The sequence below is a fragment of the Tupaia chinensis genome, unplaced genomic scaffold (assembly GCF_000334495.1).
Source record: "Tupaia chinensis unplaced genomic scaffold, TupChi_1.0 Scaffold148470_1, whole genome shotgun sequence".
NCBI classification, from domain to species: domain Eukaryota; kingdom Metazoa; phylum Chordata; class Mammalia; order Scandentia; family Tupaiidae; genus Tupaia; species Tupaia belangeri.
In genome coordinates, this window is record NW_006208319.1 from 878,615 (window position 1) to 899,492 (window position 20,878).

Sequence of the window (20,878 nt, forward strand, 5' to 3'; positions counted from 1 at the left end):
CCCTACCAAATAACAAACAAAATCTCTGTTTTCCAGGGCAATTTTTCCTTTCAGTTCTGCCGGAGGTGGTCCAGGGCTTACAGCTGGTTTTCTGGAAGACTGCCACGAGATGGCGACAACGTCACAGTGGAGAATGGCCAATTGCTACTGCTTGACACGAATACAAGCATCCTCAATTTACTGCACATTAAAGGTCTGTGGAGTCTGAAGATCGCTGACATTATTCTATGTAATTCCAAGACTTGCAGGGGGCAGGAAGGAGGGGAACTTTTCCGATAATTTCCAGAACTTGGTTGAAAATTTATTCTCAGACCAAACTGAAATTTTACTATGAAAAGGAAGACGTGGTCAGAGGGTTCAAAGTGAAGAACCTTTCTTTTGACTCTTAGAAGCACAGAGCTTGATTATTTTGATTTTTTTTTCAAAACAAGAAGGTTAATAGTGTTCTCAGAGAATATGCTTCTTTATTCAAGCACTTTGTAGTCATGCTTATCCAGAGCAGCCCACACAATATAGCAAAATGCCCTGAAATCATTTAATGCTGCTGCCTTTGAAATTCCCTGCCAAGAAAGCAATGCCTTCCTGCCTTCACCCTGTTGTGGTTTTGACTTCTTGGTCTCATGGAAAAGTCATATAAATAGGTTTCCTTATTGCAAAACTGGCCACATAGCTCTAGGGTGTAGGAAGTTGGAAAAGACTGAGAATTCAAATTTCAGCTCTACCACATTGCCAAGTGGCTAAATCAGTTATTTCACCTCTCTGCACATTTGTTTCCTTATCTGGTAAATGAGAATACAAATCATTGCCTACTTCAGTGACTGATAATAGGGAATCGTTATCTAAGTGCCTCTGTTCCTTGGCAAATGAAAATGACTTGGGAGATGTGATTAGTTATGGATATCTATAAAACTCTGCATTAAAACACTGTTCTTCACTACAAATACATTGAACTCTTATGCAAAAATTTGTTCTTACTAAAGTAGGAGCGTGGTTAGATGAGGGGAAAGTAGAATATTTTGAAGGGGATGAATTAATGTAATTTTGATACCTGTCTCTTACAGACCAAATAAAGTTTTTCTGATTAGGCATTTTGTCATTCTATATTCTGGAAGCTATTTTCCCCTCTAGGAGCAAGGAATCATTTCAGTTGAATCAGTTAATTAGTGCCCTTTGGGGGAAGAATGGTCTGTCAGCCTGCCGTGTGTGTGTGTGTGTGTGTGTGTGTGTGTGTGTGTGTGTCTGGGAGATGTGATTAGTTATGGATATCTATAAAACTCTGCATTAAAACACTGTTCTTCACTACAAATACATTGAACTCTTATGCAAAAATTTGTTCTTACTAAAGTAGGAGCGTGGTTAGATGAGGGGAAAGTAGAATATTTTGAAGGGGATGAATTAATGTAATTTTGATACCTGTCTCTTACAGACCAAATAAAGTTTTTCTGATTAGGCATTTTGTCATTCTATATTCTGGAAGCTATTTTCCCCTCTAGGAGCAAGGAATCATTTCAGTTGAATCAGTTAATTAGTGCCCTTTGGGGGAAGAATGGTCTGTCAGCCTGCCGTGTGTGTGTGTGTGTGTGTGTGTGTGTGTGTGTGTGTGCCTGCCGTGTGTGTGTGTGTGTGTGTGTGTGTATGGGAGCACCCATTTATTGACAGCCATCATTTACCTGAGAATAAACAATGACAAAGGAAAAAAAAATACAGGCTTAAAGTCTCATATTAGAGAAAAGATGATCTTGGCAGGCATTTAACCAGGTGTCAAATTCTGCGGAAGGGCTGGATGCTCTTCAGGCACTCAAGGGTCTTGGCCTTATATTGCTGCAACGATTTCGGAGAAGTTTCCTGACTAAAAGTCATGGATAACTGAATCTTTGGATTTACTACTACTTCCAAATGCATTTTCAATCAAGAAATGGTATGGATAGGACCAGAGCCTGGAGATGAGGCTTCTGAGGGAGAGCAAAGTGCAGGAGGGAGGCAGGAATACCTGGCACACCCCTGGGCCTCTCATTCTCACAGACGTAGGGTCTGAACAACCCAATTCTTGCCCCAACCTCTTCCCTTCTGATAATGGTTTTCCTTAATATTCCCAGTTTAGGCAATATTTTTATCTCATATTATTTAGAATAGGTGAGCTAAGGTTGGAAGGACAGATCATCGTCTTTCGGAGAGGGAGATTAAGTAACCCGAAGGATCCCTTTTTTCTTGGGGAGAAGGACAGTTGGTAGGAATGTGAAGGTGAGTAGGGGATGTAAGTTTCTGTTCAAATAGGATACAGGAGTTGTTGGTAGGGAGAATAGTTGGCTAAAGAGAAATTCTGAGATTTTTTTTTTTTTTTTTTTTTTTTATCAGAGATATGGGTCATATATTTTAGCCAAAATGAGAGCAGGGAATGAACACAGGTCAAATTTTGTTCAACGATAATTTATGAATATTTATTAAGTGGCTTAGGGACTCTGCATGATGCACAAGGAAAAACTAAAGAATAAGGGGAATAGACAGTGACATAGTGGTGAAATGTGATGGTCTGTGAGGCAGATTTACATGGGAAGGTTGCTAGTTCATATCTGGAGACTTCCCTGAGTGCCTATGATCTGGTATGGCTGAGATTGAGGGTGTCATTGGATTCCTGATGGGGTATTGTATTTCTGTCTCTCACTCATGGAATAAATACTTTTTTTTTTTTTTTAATGAAAAGTAAGGGCCAGCAGGTGGTATGGTAGTTAAGTTGCTAGACTCCCACATGGCCAACTGTGGTTCAAGTCCTGGACCTGGCAGCTTGCTTTCTTTCGTTCTTTCTTTCTTTCTTTCTTTCTTTCTTGCTTTCTTTCTTTCTTTCTTTCCTTCTTTCTTTTTTGGAGAGGTTTTTGCTATAGGGCATGTGTGCTCGCCAGAAAGAGAAAGACAGAGAGATAGAAAGCGAGAAATCACTCCCTGGGGGGATGGCCATGCTGCAATCCCTTCTCCTCCATTCTCCTCTCAGGCTCTTGGGCACGCACGCACACGCGCCCGGCCTGAGTTTAAGCCACTGGGTCTGGGAGTCAAACCACGGTCGACTATATGGGAGTTCAGCGAAATAGCCATTATGCTAACTGCTGCTCCCAGCTTGCTTTCTCTCTCTCTCTCGGTCATGAGTGCACATCTATAGAAAATTTAAAAAATACTATTAATAAATAAAATAACTCTAAAAACATTTTTCAAAAATGAAGAATAATATTTAATGTCAGTTATATAAAACATTATCAAAGAAAAAGTAATTAGAGAGTGAGTATAAAAGAGTAAAATTTCTAACTAAAATAGGGGATATAGGCAGTGAGGAAGAATGTAGACTGGAATAATCAAGGTGGTGCGGATGTGATATTAGAGTTGAATATTGGAGAGATGGTAAAGAATATATACTTTTCTCTCTCTTTACTTTTTTCTGAGACACGTTTCAATCACATAGATATAAATATATAAAGTCTTAAGACCTCCATTTCTCTTATTGGAACTACATGAGTACAGTGGCCCAGGCAAAAAACCTTGAAGGCATCCTAGATTTCCTTCTTTTTCTCACATCGTATTGCTGAATCCTTTTGGCTGGACCTTCGACTTGTGTGCCTTATATCAACACCACATTTACACCAATCTAGTCATAAACACCATTACTTTCAGCCTGGGCCATTTCCAGTGACCTCCTAATTGGTTCCAATGTCCTTTACTCTTTATTCTTTTGTTTCGGTTTACTTTTCTTCATAGTACTTATCATCACATGACATACAGTCACTTGTTTGTTTCTAAGAAAATAAGCTCAAAAAGGCAAGGGAGATCACCAGTTTATTTACTTCTGTCCCTTCAGGGTCTAGAACAGTGCTCAGTATATCATGAAGGACCCAGAATTAAGTGTTGATTGTTGAAAGAATGAACAGATAAATGGAGAAAGGTTCAGGTTCTAGAATTATATATTTTAAACCCTTGAGCTCTTAAATATCACTTTTTTTTTTAAAGTTTATTTTTCTGTGAGTGAGACACAGAGAGATAGCCCCTCCAACAGAGTCTCCAAGCTGTGATCCACCTTCAGCTGAGCCAGCCCTGGATCAAGTGTATCTGCCCCAGTCAGGGGTGTTTCCAGACATGAACCCAGAACCTTCCCATATGGGTCAGCCTTGCAGAACTTCACATTTACCACTGTGTCATAATCCAGCCCACATTTAATGCCACTTTTCCCAATGAAGTTATTTTCACCACCCTTAGTTGTTTTCACTCTCTCTATTTCTCTTTATACACACACACACACACACACACACACACACACACACACATTTATACACATGCATACCGCATACATCACATGCATGCATATGTACACACATGACTATATATACAACACTTACATATGCATATCATTGTGATTTTTTTAAAGAATATAAAATCCACTAGTAATTTTTCTGTAGGCATTGAAGAATGCCTTTACTGATAAAGAATTATAACTCTCAGATATCTGGGTAATATAGTATAGCTCTAAATTCCTAATGCCTTCTCTTGGTATTCATAATATATATGAATGCACTTGAAGGATAATAAAGAGCCATTCAAATATAAGATTGAATCTTTATCATCATCATCAACAACAGCAATTCACTCTCTGAAGATCTGTTACTGCCTATCTTTTTCTTATCCATTCATGGTGTCAGAAAGATAGCTCAGTGAAATTTTCTTTACTTTTCTGATACCATCTATAGGCTTAGATAAAGAATGAGAAGTTTCAGGCCAAAAAATAATTTCTTTAAAAGATTTTCACCAATAAAATATGAAGAATTTTAGTGGAAGCAATTTCTCAACTATTTCTGAATATTACAAAGAATACATTCTATATGAAGTATATACACTTTAATGGAATTAGCACTAATTTAGAGTGAAATGCAGTAACCTAAGAGCTACATTGGAACTGCTTTTTATGAAGATATTGCATCCTCTATATTATTTTTTCATTCATGGAAACCAGCATCCTAATATCCAGAGAACTGGGCTCTTATCAGGAAGAAATAATACTTCTACATATGGGCCCTTAAGAGTCTTGAATCTCTATGCTTTGCTCATATTTTTATTTATAAAATAGTATTGACATTTTTCCTACTATGTATGTATAACTTATATAGTAGAAAGGAGGATTGTAAATTCCTTTGGGGTAATTGGACAGTGGCACTAGAGACAAAGTTTTGTACAATTATTTATGATGCTATATGCACTGATTCCTGAACTCTATTGAAAAATGACATTGTTGTGACCATAATAAGAACTTCAGCTATATTTATTATTATTGAATTTTAATTAGAAAAAGATCCAGCACTTTTGTCTATTACTATCTCTACTTCTTTATTCTTTCCCTCCCTCCCTTCTATTTTTTAAAAAACGTTTTTTAGGGGTGCTGTTAAACACAAAAGAGAATTAACCCAATCAATTAATACTAATGAGCTGGGGTGGAAACAGGCACATTGCCTTGATTTAGTTAATTATATTTTTCGTTCTTTTATGGTAAGATGCCCAACGGCCATAAGCATTGCTGAATTAAAATTTATTATTTTTACTCCAAGTAATTATGATGAGCCACAATAACAAAGAAGGAATGTTACCCTTGTCAGAGCATTATGTACCCCGGGTGAGGATCTTGCGCTTTGTGGTCTATAGTTGGGGAGGCATTTGTATTCCTGAATGAAGCAATGAATCTCTTTTTGATCTGGTGGTCAAGCAGCTTCATGTGACGTAGCCTAAAAATAATGATGAACAGTGGGTCAATTAGGAGAGGATGAACTCACTCCTGGGTGTTCAGGTTTTAGATTTTAGGTGTTCTCATGATATACACATACATAAAAGAAAAATAACTATGTAAGATGTCATCAAAGAAAAATAACTATGTAAGATGGCAGTTACATAAATTATCTTAACTACAGCAGTTGTAGTATACATATATATGACATTTTTCTGTTTTTCTATGCAAAAATGCATCATAGCTTTTTTGATGACCCAGTATCTCAAAACATCCTACTGTGTAGCTCAAATATATACACTAAAAAAAGAAGACACTTTGTAGTTTCTTACTACTCACAATGCCATTGCTTTAAAATACTTGAGCACAAACTTGTTTCTAGTCTCTATAGATGGTTAATAGTACACTGGTTCCTTTAAATGTGATTTTCTATTTCTTTATCTACTGGCATATATCATAGCAGTTAAAGCCTTGGAAGGCTTTTGAGCCAGGAAGAACTGAGTGTGAATCTGGGCTTTGCTACTCACTGGTTCTGTGAACTTGGATAGGCTGCAGACCCTTTGTATACTGCATATTTTTGCCCAGTTACCTGGTATTGAGTCTTTGGAAAAGTCTTGATGTATTTTTTGTAGAGAAAAACATTGAAAACTACGCCTTGACTTTCTGTCTACCCGATATAGTGATGACGGCTAACATTTATTGTTCACTGTTGTGTGGCAATGTTATAAAGTACTGATCACCTCTTGGATCTTTGGAGTATCAATGAGGGAATAGTCTCAGCCACAGCAATGTGAACACATGCTACGTGGCAGGCTCAGGACAATGGGAGGCCCAGGCTGGATCATGGCCCACCCTCAAAGCAAGACGCAGTGGTGTGCACCTATGGTTCCAGCTGCTTGGGAGACAGAGGCACAAGGGTCTAAGCCCACAACCAGTGTGGGCCAGATAACAGCCCCCTGTCTGAAAGAGCTGGGTATGGTGGCGTGTGTCTGTGGTCCCAGCTACTTGATAGGCTGAAGTAGGAGAATCACAGCACAAGACACAACACATGCCACCTCTCCACACACACTGTCCACAAAACTAATTAATTTAAAAATGGGGAAATATTTGTATAGCCCTTAGCATGGAGCCTGGTCCAGAATAAGAACTCAATTAACATTAGTTGGTTCTACGTTTTGGACTGACAGAGATAACAGAAGAGATGGCTGAATATCAGGCTTAAGTTACAATGTTATTTACAGATAATGGCTGCGTCTATACAGAAAGCAAACTGCATTACTGAAAGAATTAGCTGGATAATAAAGACCTTGGATTGCTTTGGCCTCTGCTATCTTCAGCCTTCATACTGAAATGTTTTTCTTTCTATTGCAACAGTGGGAAGGTGGAAGTAGCAGGACTTTCTTTTTTTTTTTTTTTTTTTTCTATTCTCTTTGCTACTTTGACTTCATGGAGCATGTTTTTCTGGGATAGTTTGGAATGTGGTCTCATTTTCTCTAAGTTTTTTTAGTCTACAATTCTGAGGACCCTCAGGTATTTTTGAGTCTATCATATCTGGGGTTTCTATTGCACAGACAGACATAGTCTTGGTTTATCAAGGTGAAGCATCTTCCCTTGACCTGCCATCAGGTTCATTGTAGTTTCATCATTCTTGGCATTTCTGAGTGAGGTACTTAGCGCTGTACCCAGCACAGCCTTTTTATGCCAGGGACTGTGTAGGTGCTTGCTGCTAGTTAGCACAGAACAAGTCTCACATTTAGTAGATACGTGCTTCAGGTAATGTTTTACGGCACAGAGATTTAGAAGTGCTATGAAACTGGACTTCCCTGTGCCTTTACTTGCGGTCTCTCTGTGCATAAGGCCTGTGTGAGCCACTTGGCAGAGTACCGTGTGCCTATTGTTTTAAAACTTCAAAGATACCAGCTTGGATTTAAAGGACATTCATGTGAAGACAGGCTAGATTTTTGATAAAAATGAAATACTCTGCATCATTATTTTTTTCTGTACAATAGTTCTTCTTAGTCAATATGAGAGGGTTTGGGGGCTGGTAAGTTTGTTGTAAATTGGTATTTTATCTACAAGTTGGCTCCAAAAGAAGAGTGACTGAATTATGTCACTTTGCAGTTGAAACGTAGCTATCCCTCAAGGAGGGGATGAGATGATTATATACAGACAACACCACGAGGTTGACTCATTGCAGTTTGGTCAGCAAACTGAGCCCTGAGTTCAAAGTTGAGGCAGCCATTGACTCTCCTGTGGGTCTCGGTAAGGCACGGGCCCTCAAATCAATCACAAAATGGAAATGGTAGTGATTTCCTTCCCTTCGTAGGAAGAACATGGCTTATCCCAACCTCTACTAGGTGGTAATGTTTGTGTGTGCAGCCTGGGGAGGGAAAGCAGGGGAGTTGGTAAACTTTCTTATACTTGCAAGCATGGTGTTCCACAAGGGGCTGGTCTGTGCAGTGATCTGAAGAATAAGCTTGATGATGAAGTCAGCGTGACCAAGAATTAGCCTGAGTCTTTGGAACACATCACAGCGTCTTTATCTGGTGTATATCTATGTGCTCGGCATTTACTGATGGAAAGTTGGTGTTATTACTTTATGGAAGAATACATTGCCTATATCCAAAGCTAAGTGAGTCTTTGATAGAGTTTTTAATTGACTGAAACTTGAATTACTTTTATTTCAGTTCTTTATAAATATAATGCCAGGGTATGCTTTGTTCTTCTCCCTGCCATTTGGGAAGGTTACAGAGATCTAGGCAATAAACTTATTAATAAGAAAGCAGGAGCCAGATCTGTTTTTGCTCATCTTTATATTGCCAATATTATTATATCTTCAGGCATGTTATAGGCACTTAAATAATTATTTAATGAATGATTAATTAATAAATTTCTGACCTGAAGAAGCAAATCAATGTCAGCTATGACTTGGTCTATAATCAGACTCTTTCCTGGTACCTTCAGATGTTGGTGGATTAGTCCAGACAGTGACCAATTTCATGTACTATTTGCGTATCAGGAGATCAGAGACAAAGGCTTTTTAATGTGGGGGACACTTGGCTCTGAAACCCCTATTTTCCCCAATCAGACAATGACTTACATTATTTACCTCCAGAGAACAGTCCCAGACACACTTGATTAGCCTTAAATGAAAGATAGCTATTGCTATGAGAAAGGACATGCTTTCACTAGATGGGCAGACAGACAGACAGATAGATATTAAACAATTTACAGTTTTATATCTTGACAAGTTGAATATTGTAACATGAAAAATGCTACTGAAAGAGACCAGTACCGTCCTTGCACAGAAGCTGTAATATTTCCAGTAACAAAAGATAAATGTTTCAAACTTTCTTACTTAAAACCCTTCATTGGCTTTCCATTAGCCCTTAAGTTCAAGTCTAAACTGAATATAGCTTATAGGGTTCTTCAGGACTTGGTCTCTCCTTACCTCTCTATCTCATTTGTTGACTAATGATGCCTAGAACTTATTTATCTAGACTGGGAGTGGAGCTAGATATCTGGGATATTTTTGTAGTTGAGTTTCTTGTGTTGATGAAAGTGTATTGGAGACTGAGCATTTCATTACTATTGTTTCTCATGTACTATTATAATCTTCCTGAGGTCAAGTAAAGGTAGGAGGTATCTCATTTTTAAAATTAATAATTACTAAAAGGAAACAATTGCTATCTTTTATTTCTAATATTATGTTATAGCCAATTCATGTTTATGATTTTTGGAGAATAATTATATTTGGGACCTCTTGAATCAACAGATTGCTTAGAGAAGTATATTAAATTGCAAGCTGGAAAAACCGTGATTGGGTCATGCTAATTGAACTTTGATAAAGATTATTTGAATGGATTTAGTAGTTAGGGAAAGTTTTACCTCCTTGGTACAGACTTTGAGGAAAAGGTAGTTTTCCTTTTCTTTCTTTTCTGTTTTTCCTTGGAAACTGCTTTCTTTCTGAAGTCTAAAGTGATTTTTTGGAAGTCCATGGAATAGCTGAGGGCCTTGAACACTTAAATGCTAGAAGCTTTGTTGGTAAAAAGAAGTAATAGTTTCTGGAGGTGGGAAAGATATCAGGGTTTAATTAAGTAGTAATTGATAATATTACATAACTGTAATGATAAAGGCATTAATTTATATTTAGTGTTTGAGTACCTAGAAATACTTCTATATAGTTTCTCTTTCACAGACATGTTGACACTTTGTAGTAAGCATAGAGGTAATTTGGTTATTAGGAAAAATAAAGGACTGAGTCATTACCTTTACTTTCTCCTCCAGTTATCTGTACAATAGGCCAGTTCTCTAAAACTAGGGTATTTCCATTCACCTGGAGCAATTCAACTTCACTGTGACCTTTTGGAACTGGAAACTGTATCTTTCACATTTTATTTTGGCACCTAGCATAGGGGCTGAAAAATAACTGTAAATGTTGTTGGATGACTAAAGTAATTGTAATTCTAGCTTGTATTTCTCAGCCTGTTTTAGATGACAGCAAACAATGCAAGATGATGGACTCCAGAATAATCCTTTAATTTGCCTGTGGTGGAGACCAGCAGTTAGCGTAATGGCTTTGTCGCTGGACTCCCATGTAGTCAATCATGGTTTGAGTCCCAGACCTGGTGGCTTAAACTTACGCCGGGCGTGTGTGCATGTGTGCCCAAGATTTTGAGAGGACAATGAAGGAGAAGGGATTGCGGCTTGGCCATCCCCCCTGGGGGGTGATTTCTTGCTTTCTGTCTCTTTCTCTGGCGAGCATACATGCCCTATAGCAAAAATACTCTCAAAAAAAAAAATTACCTATGGTGGTAGTTCTCAAAGCCTGGTCTCCAATCAGTAGCATTAGCATCACCTGGGAACTTGCATGAGTTACAAACTTTCGGGCCCCAGAGCAAACTTGTTCTGGGGGTGAGGTCCACTGGTCTGTGATTTTAGGTTTCCAGGTCACTCTAATGCATGTTCCAGTTTGAGAACTCTTAGCTTAAAACAGTAAGGGGAACCCTGTAGAACTGTCAGGACTGGAAGCCGATTAACCTGGCCTAGCTGCTCTTTCCCCAAAGGCTATAGGACCCTTTGCAAAGAACAGTGGAAACTTGGCTGGCCACATTGAATGGGCTTATCCTGAGCATAGCATTTTTAGTTGGATGTGGTTCTCTGTGTGGCCAGGGAAATCGGAGCTGATGAAAACTATTTCTCCCAACTACTATTGTCTGCGGCTCTGAGTCAGTGATTTTATTTCATATGTATTTTTTTCTCCCCTCCATTGCCCATTTGACTGCAGTACCAGGCTAATTAAGGAATTAGTATGTGGTATCCATTCTGAGAGGTATATAGTTCTTTTCCTGCATCCTGAGAACATTTTTGCAAACACTTTCTTGTTCATATTTTCTTTTTTTAATCAGGCAGAGACATTACAATTAAAATACCGTTAAAGTGATTCTGGCGAGTATTGCAATAAGCATGTTTTTTAATTAAAGGAAGAACAGGGGGTTGCATAAGCAGCATCCGCTAAAGGGGAAAATGTCCGGTATCTATTTTCAATGCAATGAATAAACATGGGCGAAACAGCAGGAGCAGCCTCTGCTTGTGTGTGGGTGGCTCCATCTCAGGTTGCTGGGTTTAGGTGCTCCGTGCTTGATTAATTAGTAGCCAGCCAGAGTGTCCAGTCCCTTTGCCCCCAATCCTTAAAGCCTGATTTATGCCTCACATCCCCCATGAATATGTGAGAGCTCAGGCATCTATTTCCTGAGCTGCTGGTGGATAGGATTATGGAGCGTGGGCCGAGCTCTTGGGGGCTCTCGTTTGCCAGCCAAATTGATTTTCCGCCTCTCTGGCCGGGGACAAGCCCACCTCGAAGGCTTCCTAGGCTGTGCTCCAGTGGATCAGGCACAAGTCTAATCCGGATCCTGCCAACAAAGGAAGCTGTGTGCATCCCGATCACAATGTGGGCTTCAGGCTGTGGCTACCTTCCCTGAATGCTACTCTTCTCTTCTTTTCTTCACCTCCTCCCAGCTCCTGCCCCAAAGCATCTCAGTGCACTGGAGACCAGCAATGTACCCTTATTCCACTCAGATCACTCAGCCAGCTCTCCTCATTAAGGCAGCGCAATAGCGACCCGTTCAGAGTGGATGTACACTATAATTCTTGAGGAGGAGAGAATTCCACAGACTCCCATACTATTCATTTGACTGTAATATTTAACAATTGGAACCTGCTAAACTTAAAAACAAAACAAAACAAATCTGAATGGAGATTAATCAATGGAAGTAAGTAAATTAGATAGTTAACATCTAAAAATGTAGGAAGTTTAAGCTTTGAGGAAATGAATGATCTAGTTTGGTGATCCAGCTTGAACGAATGCATTGAGGTTGTCAGATCTCTCCCTAGATCTTGCCTCCCCACTGTTTAAAATGGAATCATCTTGAGTTCATTTGATCACCTGATTGTCACATTCTAACATAGCACACTCTGGCTTTGCAATGTTTAATCCCTTGATCCTCCTAAAAATGATGTTAAATGTTTGCCATGCTTGTATTTCACCTTCATAGTCCTCAAAGCTCTTCCTAGGACTTGTGTCTCTACAACCTTCTCACTCTCAAGAATCTTGCTACTTCTCTTTGTTCTGGTCTTCAAATGTGGATATTTGATAGGCCCCTCGCATCTCACTTCTGTTTTCACTCTTCATTTCTTCCATGGGATACCTCATTTACTTGCATAACTTTAACTTCCTTTATTTAATCAAATACTCAGCGATCCTTTACCATGTTTGCCATGTGCCAGGCACTGTTGTAGGCACAGGGACAATGGCAGTAAACAAAATTGACCAAAATCTTGCTCTCACGGAGTTTATTTATATCAGAGAAACAGCCAGTACATTAAGTAAGCAAATTATTTATTTTTGTTAGATTTGCTTAGTCCCATTGAGAAAATGCAACAAGTGAGGCAAGTAGAAGGCACATGTGAGGGGCTGTTTGGGGAACTTCTGCACAGCAAGGGCAAAGGCTGTGAGTCAGGTCGAGCAATGTGGCAGGGGTACTGTGGGCCAGACAGGACTAACCATGCAGGGTTTGCCAGGGTTTACCTCTGAATGCAATGGGAACTGCTGTGGAATTTTGAACATAGATGTGACACGATATGGTATACCTTAAAAACAAATAAACAAATGAAGGAAATCCCCTATTTTAAACATCGATTATGGGGCAGGAGATAAGGACCGAAGCCAAGAGCTGAGTTAAAAGGCTGATGCGATATTTCAGGGGCAAAATGAGAGTGACTTAGACCCAGAGGTAGATGTGGAGGGGGTGAATAGTGGCTGAATCATGGGGATAACTTTAAAGGTAGATTGCATAAAACTTTTTGAAGAATTGGTTAGGGTAAGGGAAAGTAAAAGTTGATCTTAAGGCTTTTAAACTAAGCAACTGGAAGGGTGGAATTGCCATTTATCGGGATGGGAAGGATTTTGGGGAGACCTGTGGGGCAAAATGAGGAGTTCAGTTTATGAATACGCTAGCTTGGGAAGCCTATGAAACATCCATGTAGAAATATTGAGTAGGCAATTGAGTTTTTGAGTCTTGAGCTGAGGGCAGAGATTGGGCTTGGAGGTTTGGGAGGAAGTAGCAGTTAGCATATGATGCTGTTTAAAGCCGTAGGACAAGGTGGGGGAACCAAGGCAGTGCGCATAGAGGTCTAAGGACTGTCACGGGACATACCAGGTGTCCATGATAAGAATGATCAGGAGGAATCCAGAAGAGGCTGAGAAGAGGATGCCTGGAGCAAAAAACAGGAAAAGAGAATATTAGGCAAGTGAGGGGAAGGAGTTTCAGGAAAGGAGGAATAAACAAGTGTGTCATGTGCTGCCGACCACTCAGGAAAGTTGAGAACTGGGCACTGTGCTTAGATTCACCAGTGCTGTTGTCATTTACAACCTTGACAGGAGCAGTTTGGCAGAGTGGTTAGTCAAAGGCCTGACCAGGAGGGTTCAAAAGAATGTATAGGGAAGTAATTGGAGGTAGTGGTGTAGCAATTCTTTTGAATATTATTATTGTATGGCAAAATATTTATACCCTATTGTTTCTTTTCTATAAGGAGAAAATAGAATTGTATACTTATTTTCTTTTAAAAAATTAAATTATATTGTGGTTATTACAGAGGTTGGCTAATTGTAGGGTTAGCCAAAAGCAGGTTTTTGATGTACTTTGAAAACATTAGCTAGCTGCTAAAAGTCTCTTTTACTTCCCTTTAAAAGAAATAAAAGACATGTTTAATGGAAAGAAGTGATTACATGTAAAAAGTCGTGTCCATTTATTTATTTTGGAGGGGAAGTAACAATAATGATGGCTGATTGATTTTTATAAAATTACCCAAGGTCACTTGTGGGACATAGTCAGCTTTCATGAAAGTCGTCACAAGCAATTTAAGGGCCACAGCCAAAGGCTGATTTCAGCCCTGCTGTCTTTATTTCAGCTTTCAGAAATGGGGTCAAGCGCTGTAAAGTGGAGAAATAAAGTCCTCCCACTGTCTCCCATACTGAGGTCACTATCCTCTAAAACATCCCACTGTTCATTTGTTTTAAACTAATAAAGTGTGGGGATGAAAATCTTGGGACCTTGGCACAGAACTAGATGAAATATAAACTTTATATTCTTTCACACAAAGACAGTTTTGCTTCGGTTATCATTAATGATAATTTCAGGCAAAAAATAACCGAATTCATCAAGTTCTTCTTTACCTGGATTTCCTTATATTTGCCACAGATAAAGTAATCAGAAGATGCTTTCTGTAGGGGTTAATGGTATTCACATTAATTAGTCCTATTTATAGCACTCTGAATAACACACATAATTCATTTTCTTTGGGCTGAGCTTTTCTCCCTTCATTAGCATCATTATTAGTTTCTGTCAGTAAATGATGTTTCAAAAATCTAGCAATTTGTTTCAGTGTATTTAATATTTTGCTTAATGGTACAAGGGACAAAGCTCAGGTTTATGTGTTTATTCTCAATTCCTTGTAATCTGCTTTAAATCCTTTTTGGAATGAGGCAAGGTATATCTACTTTAACAAAATTAAAATAAATTATACAGAAATAAGTAAGCCATAAGCAAGCTTATTTAGGTGAAGATGTGTTTTTCCCTAATTGTTAACTATGGATATAACTCCTATTAGTGAAGAAGCTACCAGGAAGGGTTAAAAATAGATAAAACAGAGAAACTTTTCTGTTACGTGGTCCTGGGTTCTGATGCTTGGCTCGGCCTGTTCTGGGCTGGAAGACCTGTGAGTCTCTCTTGGCCATTCCATTCTGTGAAATATGGCATGTGATAGCAAACTCGCAGGCTGGATGCCAAGATCATTTCATACATATATCTGAAGATTTTGGCACAGGGCTTAATACATGTTATCTCCGTTGTTTTCCCTTGAGTCTTATTTGAATTTCTGGTTCTGCATGTATATTTCTCAAGTGAAATTTGAAGTTCACTGCAGCATAGGTGGTATTAGGAAGACATAAACTTCCTGTCTCCATTAGTGTCAAACGCATACCTGACTGCATTCATAAAGATGTAGATATCAAATGTTCCAAGTGTGGACAGAGCCTCAGTGAATGCATAATTCTACTTTCCACTTTGCCAATGAGAAAACGACCAATCCCCAGCCACATTTTGGAATTGAGTAATCTAAAGCTCAGCACTCTGTGGGACCTCCTGAGAGTCATTCAGAAGCCAGTAACACTGTCAAGACTGGAACCAGGGGGATCAGCAGATGACATTACGTCACTGGACTCCCATGTAGTGCACTGCAGTTTGAGTTCCGGATGTGGTGACTTAAAATTCCTAACAGTTATGTGTGCGTGTGTGCCCAAAATCCCAAGAGGAGACTGAAGGAGAAGAGATTACAGTGTGGCCATGCCCCTGGAGGGTGATTTTTCATTTTCTGTGTATCTGGTGAGTCCACTTGCCCTTGTCCCCTTGCAAAAATCTAAAAACAAAACAAAACAGAGAACTAAGAAATAAAAAATGGAACTGGGTTCTGTAACTTGCCTTTACCACTCGGTCATCAAGGTCAGTTTAGCGTTTCTGAGTATTTATAAGGGGAATCCTACTGTGCAGATCCAAGAACCTCCAGTTAAAGGTGGACTTAAATGATGTGCGTCTGAGAATAAAAATGTTTTACTTGACATTAAAATGTGACCTGTATTACAGATTACATTTCTTCCTTTTTGTTCTTGGTGAGATTCACGTTTATTACATTTATGTGTGTAATGACAGTGGAAGGGAAAATTAAAGTCAAAATTTCAAAATTCTTTGGAAGTCTGGTAAGCAGTGTAGCATTGTTCTCAGTGTCAAACCTATAGATTACCAAAGCATAGTACCTTGCTTGTTGGATCTATTACTTTAGAGTATGATTTATGGGACTTATTTTTAAAGGAAAGTCAAGACAAGTAATAATGAGCTGTTTCTCACTGTGAAAGTAGATGGTCAAGTAGCATTAAAGTGATGGAGGAACTGGGGACCAGCAGTTAGCGTAATGGCTATGTCACTGGACTCCCACATAGTCAACCGTGGTTTGAGTCCCGGACCCGGTGGCTTAAACTCATGCCAGGTGCGTGCGCGTGTTTGCCCAAGATCCCGAGAAGAGAATGGCGGAGAAGGGATTGCGGCATGGCCATACCCCTGGGGGGTGATTTCTTGCTTTCTGTCTCTCTGTCTCCCTCTGTCTGTCTGGCAAGCGCACACGCTCTACAGCAAAAACCTCTCCAAAAAAAGAAAAAAAGTGATGGAGGTACTGTGGAAATTGAGCAGGTAGCAATAGTAATGGAGAAATAAAGATGGTGAGTGCGATGATGGCTGTAGACACCACTGCTTTGACAAATAGGTGTCCAAAGCTAGACCAGGGTTCTGCAATTATTTCAGCGCATCTTACCATAATTCTCTGAGGGAGGATTACTCTGTGGATGGATACCAAGGTGGGGTGTGTCATTCTATAGTGCAGCTGAAGGAAAAGAACATTTTAAGTGTCTGATTCCAATAAACATCCTGGGACTGTTACTGATCTTGTATGGCATGGACTTTAGGAGCGAAGACCAGGTGTCTTCAGCTTTAAGAATGCAATCAGGGAGGCTGGTAGGTGGTGTGGTGATTAAGGTGCTGAACTCCCACATGGCTGACTACAGTTCGAGTCCCAGTCATAGCAGTTTTCTTTTTCACTTTCTCTCTCTCTGTCTCTCATGAGCACATGTGCCCTATAGCAAATTTTAAAATAATAATAAATAAAATAAAATAATAATTGTTGAAAAAAGAAAAAAGGATGCAATCAAGTAAGTAGTTGACATTAAGCAAACAGGGAGCTCATGTCTTCCTGATTCCACTGATATTTGATGAAGAGATCCCAGGAAAGCCAAAGACAAGTTTTAGAACAGGAGGTCAGGGAAGAAGTGGCCTCCATGTTTGACTATCGGGTCAGACCGATAGTGATCACTACCTCTGCACTAAGATAGATAAAGATAAAATGACTGAAAGCACCTGAGCCATTTTTTCTTTCCTTTTCATTCCTCCAGCTCATACATAATGACTTCCAGTTAGGATTTCTGGAAAGCAGCCACAATTCAATTCAGTAATTTGGCACACTGGATTTAGGACTAAATGTAGCAGGTAGAAAGTCTTTGCTCTCTACTGCCCCTGCCCAAGACCCTGCAAATGAGGGTAGAATCTGCCTTTTGAATCACTTCTGCCATTTGCTCCTTCCACATGTACCTACCTTTAGCTCATTGAGATGATGCAGAGGGTTATAGATTAAGTGTATAACAGCATCCTTTCTGAATAAGTGTGTATGTGTGTGTGCACGCGCGTGTGTGTATGTGTGTTAACTATAAGAAAATTCAGGTATTAAATACAATTCACTAAAACTATATAACCACTTATATATTCATTCAACAATTATATATTAAGGGCCAACCAGTCACTGTTCTAGACACTAGGAATTTAGAAGTGAGCAAAATAGATAATGCCTTCATGAAACATGCATCCTAATTGGGAGAAGCGGAGAAAATAAACATGTAAATTATATAATAGGTTTGATGCCAAGTGTTATAAAGAAAAACACATTTGCTTAAGGGGCTAGGACATGTTTTTTATATAGACTGGAGAGGGAAGGTCTCAGTGAGAAGTTAACATTTGAGTAGAAACAAGGAGGAGTGAGCCATGTGAGTCTCTGGCAGGACTGTCCAGGTGAGGAAGAGTATATACGTAGGGTAGGTCCCGAGGCCTGTATGAGAACTAACAAGCAGACCAATGTGTTTGAGGCAGGTGAGTAAATGAGTGAGTTTTAAAAGATGATGTTGGAGAGGTATTGGAGATGGGGCTGCACGTCAAGAGGAGCCTCTGAAGCCCAATGTAAGGATTTGGGCTTTGATGCAGAGTGGGATGGGAAGCTGTTGTGGGGTTGGGAAAAGAAGACCTTTGATATACCTAATAAAAAGTCCCAACTCCGATCCAGCTGCAGGGCACTTGCTGCTAAGGTGCTGTGCTCCACAGGCTGGGACCACATGGGAGGCCTGGGTTTGATTCTTGGTGCAGTCCAAACCACAAATGTGATGGTATATCCCTGTAATCCCGGCAACTCAGAGAGGCTGAGGCAGGAGGATTTAGAACTCAAGGCTGGCTTGGGCAACAAAGCAACACCTTGTTTAGAAAAGAGTTGAGTTGGTCTGCCTGTAGTACCAGCTGGGAGGCAGGTAGATCACTACACAGTAAGATGAATCCTGTCTAAAATAACAAATAAATAGATAAATTATTCATATTTATGACCACTTTGTTACAGAGTATGTAGGACAGTGTAGTGTAGTATTTTTGGCAAAGGATTTACAGAAGAGAGATGGATTTTTTTTTTTTTTGTGAAGTTTTTGTTACAGAGCATGTGCACTCGCCAGAAAGAGAGAGAGAGACAGAAAATGAGAAATCACCCCCAAGGAGGGATGGCCATGCCACAATCCCTTCTCCTCCATTCTCCTCTCAGGATCTTGGGCATGCACACACATGCGCCTGGCGTGAGGTTAAGTCACCAGGTCTGCAACTCGAACCACGATCGACTCCATGGGAGTCCAGTGACATAGCCATTACGCCAACTGCTGGTCCTGAGAGATGGATTTAATAGCTAATTCGGTATTTGTATGCAATGCTTTAATTATTTTGACATTATTGAGAAAATTTTATGTGAAATATAAATATTCAGAATATTTTTATAGGAAATAATTACAAGTATGGAAGTATCTTTTTAATATGGGGAGATCTTTAAAAAAATTCACAGAAAATGTATACCATAAAAAACTATGAATGGATTTCAATTTTATTTTTGCATCAAAGTAAACTGGTACTTTAATTACACTTTCCATAAACTATTTGAAATTCCTGTGTATTTTAATGACTGTATTTACTCAAAATATAAAAAAGTTTAATTTCTTTGTTACAGAAAATTTAGACATTACAGGAAAAATGGTATCTGTATTAGTTATGATTACTTGGTTATAAAAAACAGAAACCAGCTTTTCTTTTTTGGAGAGATTTTTCTTATAGGACACATGTGCTCCCCAGAGAGATAGTCAGAAAGTGAGAAATCACTCCCCCTCCAGGGGAGATGGCCTTGTCGCAATCCCTTCTCCTCCATTATCCTCCCAGGATCTTGGGCACACAAACATAAGTGCCCAGCACGAGTTTCAAGCTTCCAGGACTGGGACTCTAATCATAATTGGCCTGGTAGGAATCTAGCGGTATAAACATTATGCTGTCTGCTGGTCCCTCCCAGCTTTTCTTTATAAAAAAAAAAATTGAGAAAGTGTTGGGTAGCTCAGTGAAACAATAGAAATGAGGGATCAGGGCATTTGCTGGGGGTGGGGTGGAGGCATTTGGCAGGTGGTGCTCTTAGAAGCAGTCACTGTTCTCAGGCTCCTTAGAATGCCACTACCGGAATTAATAATATCTAAACACATCCTATTTTCTCTTCCCTTTTGCTCAGCTAGAGTAATACTTTTGAAGCAAGAATATGTGACTCTGGCTATGGTAGAATAAGACGTATTGAATGATAGTCCCACTCAACCTTATTCAGTAAGACAGAGCAATCCCTCAGGGAAATTAGGGCCTATTATCTGAAGAAGGTATGATGGAAGCCGGTCAGCTGAAATACTACAAATGCATAGAAAACAGCCATAGATACCAGAGACAGTGTGGGAGGAGGGTGGGAGATGGCAGAGGGTGAGAGATAGGGAATCAAGGATGAGAAAAAAAAAAAGCAAAATATACAGGAAACAAGAAATGGAAAATTGTTTGTTGATGATAACACATATGTTGATGTGCTTGATTGAGCCAATATACAGTGTATTCTGGATGGAGAAATCTCATTTTGTATGCTGTAATGATGTACAGTGAATGAATATAAATAAGTAAATTAAAAAGAAAACACCTTGGCAGATCAAGTAGTTAATAACCAATAAAATAAAATACAATACTACAAATGTCATTACGTTATTCCTAATTGTACTTCCTTTTGCCCTAATTGTTACAGTTTTGTCACTTTTTTTCTACCCCTGTTTCCCATATACTTCTCAGTGACGTGTCTTTTTTTAAACTTAAGTTTATAAGCTGCTTTTATCAGTTACTAAATGATAAAATTACTGGTCTTCTCATGTCTTATTTAACAGTCCTAAACTGTCGGGTATTTAGATTTTTATCATGAAAAATATAAGTGAAGCTGTAGTGAATAGTAATAGCTGACCTAAGGTGGTTTAGCAGTACAATTCTTCTACTCCTGGGTCTCTGATATACCTTACTGGGCTTCTAGAAGAGAGAACAATGTAAATGTAAAATATGCCTAAATTCCAACAGGAGCATGTAAATGAAGGGGAGTACATCAGACATTGGAACTGTCAAAAGGGGGTGAATGTCATCCTCTCAGAGACTGACAACTTTCTCTTTGTCCATTAGGGGGCAAGCTGATTTTCATGGGTCCAGGACCCCTTGCGCTCAGGGCTCACTCCATCCTTGTTTCTGACGGTGGAGAACTCCGAATTGGATCTGCCAACGAGCCCTTCCAAGGCAAAGCTCAAATCAAACTCTATGGGAGTTCTCACTCTACCGCCTT

At 39.4% G+C, this 20,878-nt stretch overlaps 1 protein-coding gene across 1 annotated transcript in view; it reads left to right on the forward strand.

Moving 5' to 3' along the window:
* The window catches only part of PKHD1 (PKHD1 ciliary IPT domain containing fibrocystin/polyductin), a 578,800-nt gene that overhangs the window by 165,700 nt on the left and 392,222 nt on the right, over nucleotides 1–20,878 (forward strand). The window contains exons 36-37 of the mRNA XM_006170441.3: nucleotides 37–193; nucleotides 20,722–20,877. Of these exons, the coding sequence (XP_006170503.1) occupies nucleotides 37–193; nucleotides 20,722–20,877 (313 nt within the window). The remainder of the gene's footprint in view (nucleotides 1–36; nucleotides 194–20,721; nucleotide 20,878) is intronic.